Below are 2399 nucleotides of genomic sequence, written 5' to 3'. Positions count from 1 at the left end.
CATTGGCTCTCTGTGTCCATCCACATGTCTGCAGATGATTCCCATCACAAGATATCAAAGCACCAGGGTGTGTGCTAGGAGGGACTAATGAATTAATGACACATAATCCCAAACTCCACTCAACTCAAGACCAGCCAAGTCCTGTCCCCAGCTTCAGCAGCCACCACACACCGGCCTGCCTTCCCCTCCATGGAAAGAAAAGCCAGAAGTGCTCTAACATCGGCTGAGCGGGCTCGGTGGCCCCCGCCATGAAGCTGCTTCCAATTTGGGAGCCTCACCAGATCTGTGAGGAGCTTGTCCATTTCTAGTTCACAGCAGGGCAGAAGGAACCACGATATTTCTCCTCTGGGCGGCCAGTCTGAAGGGGTGAGTCCGCCTTCTAATTGCAGCCCTGTCGGAGCCAGTGGAGGGGCGCAAGGGTCACAACGCTTTAGGCTTGGGGGTCGCCGCTTTAGACTTAGGGGTCATGGTTAGGCCAGAGGTGCGTGTCTAGATTCGGTTCCTGGGAGCCAGCAGCAGCAGAAACGCAGGGCATGGGGAGCGTGCTAGGGCACACGACCTCAGGGTAAGTGCACCACCAGGAAGGACTGGGGCACGATTCTCCAGAGGGACCTCTGCTGTCCCTCTGCTGTCGTCTGGTCCTGGATACTAGTGGGCAGCCTCATTCCACCTCCTACTGGCTCTAAGCGTAAAATCGGTACAATGCTGAGAGCAAGTAGAGGCCAAAGCAGAATCCACTGCAGAAGGTGGCCCCAAGAAAGACATTGTAGGCGCAGGGCAGTGGGTTACCCTCGAAATTGCAGTAACTTTGTCGCAGCGTCTGGTCGATCATGATGGCCATCAAGGCGATGTACAGTGCAGCCGCCAGCAGGTCGTGAATCTCGTTGACCCGCCACCAGTGTTTGTAAAACAGCGAGATGAAGAAGAGGATCAGGGTCATCAGACAGAAGAATGCAGACATGAAGAGTGCGAAGTACACGGGGCCATGGAACCCGCTCTTGGAGGTGAGGATGATGAAGGCAGCCCCAACCAGCAGTTGCAGCAGCCTCAACATGGCCACCGGGCTGTACAGGTAGCACCAGTTCAAGTTCATGGTCCCGGGCTCCGTTCAGCAGTGGCCAGAGCAGTGGAATAGCGGCCCAGCAGAGATGCCCTCTACTCCTGCTGTGGCCTCAACACTACCCTAAAAGTTCTTATCACTTGTTCTCTCCTCTCCACCCTTCCTTCTCTCCTCCCTCCAGCCCTCCTATCTTTCTCTTTTCCTCTCTCCACCCCACAGACCCTCCCTTTCTCTTTCCCCTCCACTCTCTCCACCCCGACTCCCTCCTCCCAGCGTCTTGCTATCTTCTTTCTCTCAGGTCACACTGGCACCCCCGCCTTGTCCCTCTGATCCAAACTCCCTGCTTAGATTCCATAATCCTAGCGGAGGGGCTTGTGAACCCCCTAGTCCTTCCTGGGTCTCCCTGCCTCTCTGCTTGGTGAAGTTTGCCACATCTAGAGCAGCCGAGCTTGCCCTCTTGGGCTCTAGTCCTGCCTGGGAGCTGAAGCTGGCTACATGAACGCCCTCCAGTATGTGGCTGGGGCCCTTTCTTTCTGCTTTCTCCTTTCTTGGCATCCACCAGGACCTCCTGGCTCTTCCTTGGTGTGAGAGGAGAGCAGAACTGGTGTTGAATTGGCATTCATTCTCACGTAGGCATCTTGAATATCCTCCAATATCTGCAACAAGAGGGCAGATGGGGTACACGTGCAGTGAGGAGCTCCGTCAGCAACAACACAGAATACCAGACCAAGCAGGCTCAGGGGATATAAAGGGATATTTAGAAGCCTGGAAGGCTTACAGCTAGGGAAATTTGTAGCAAAATCAAGAAATCCATTGATTTCTAACATAAGAGGTTCAACTATTCTGGGAGCCATTATCTTGGGAGAGACCAAGTTGGGGCAGGGAGATCAGAGCAGCCACAGACGTATGCCTGACAGAAGCGCAAAGATACAGGTGTGGACATTCTTTTTTGGTATCTGTTCATTGGTCTCTCTGTCTGCGCACCTCCATTCTGGTGACTAGAGGGGATGCCTGAGCAAATGGATACCCAACCCACATCCCTGGAGGGTTCTACTACGCATGTGCACAGATCTCCACAAAATGTAAAGTTAAATGGCCACCACTCTTCTGTCTGTTTGTCCTACTGAGGTGGTTTGTGAGTTGCTGTGATTCTGAGGACTATGCCACAGGTATTTTAAATACCATCAGGGTCATCCATGGAGGACAGGTTTCAGATGAGCTTCCAGATGAAGACAGACTGGTTCCGAATATTTAGTTACTGAAAACCTTATAAATAGCAGAGAAACACTGTCAGATATAGTGCCAGAAAATGAGCCCCTCAGGTTGGAAGGCACTCAAA

The 2399-nt window shown here is 52.8% G+C and overlaps 1 protein-coding gene across 1 annotated transcript; it reads right to left on the bottom strand.

The window, feature by feature from the left end:
* Positions 1-682: 682 nt before the first annotated feature.
* Positions 683-1093, bottom strand: LOC102820675 (MARVEL domain-containing protein 1-like). Its single transcript, XM_006831459.1, has one exon. It carries the CDS (start codon positions 1091-1093, stop codon positions 683-685), a length of 411 nt encoding a protein of 136 aa, XP_006831522.1.
* Positions 1094-2399: the final 1306 nt, after the last annotated feature.

This window comes from Chrysochloris asiatica, unplaced genomic scaffold, assembly GCF_000296735.1.
Source record: "Chrysochloris asiatica unplaced genomic scaffold, ChrAsi1.0 scaffold00003, whole genome shotgun sequence".
Taxonomy (NCBI): Eukaryota; Metazoa; Chordata; class Mammalia; order Afrosoricida; family Chrysochloridae; genus Chrysochloris; species Chrysochloris asiatica.
The sequence above is the reverse complement of the archived record's forward strand: the minus strand, read 5'-3'. Positions and strand labels throughout refer to the sequence as shown.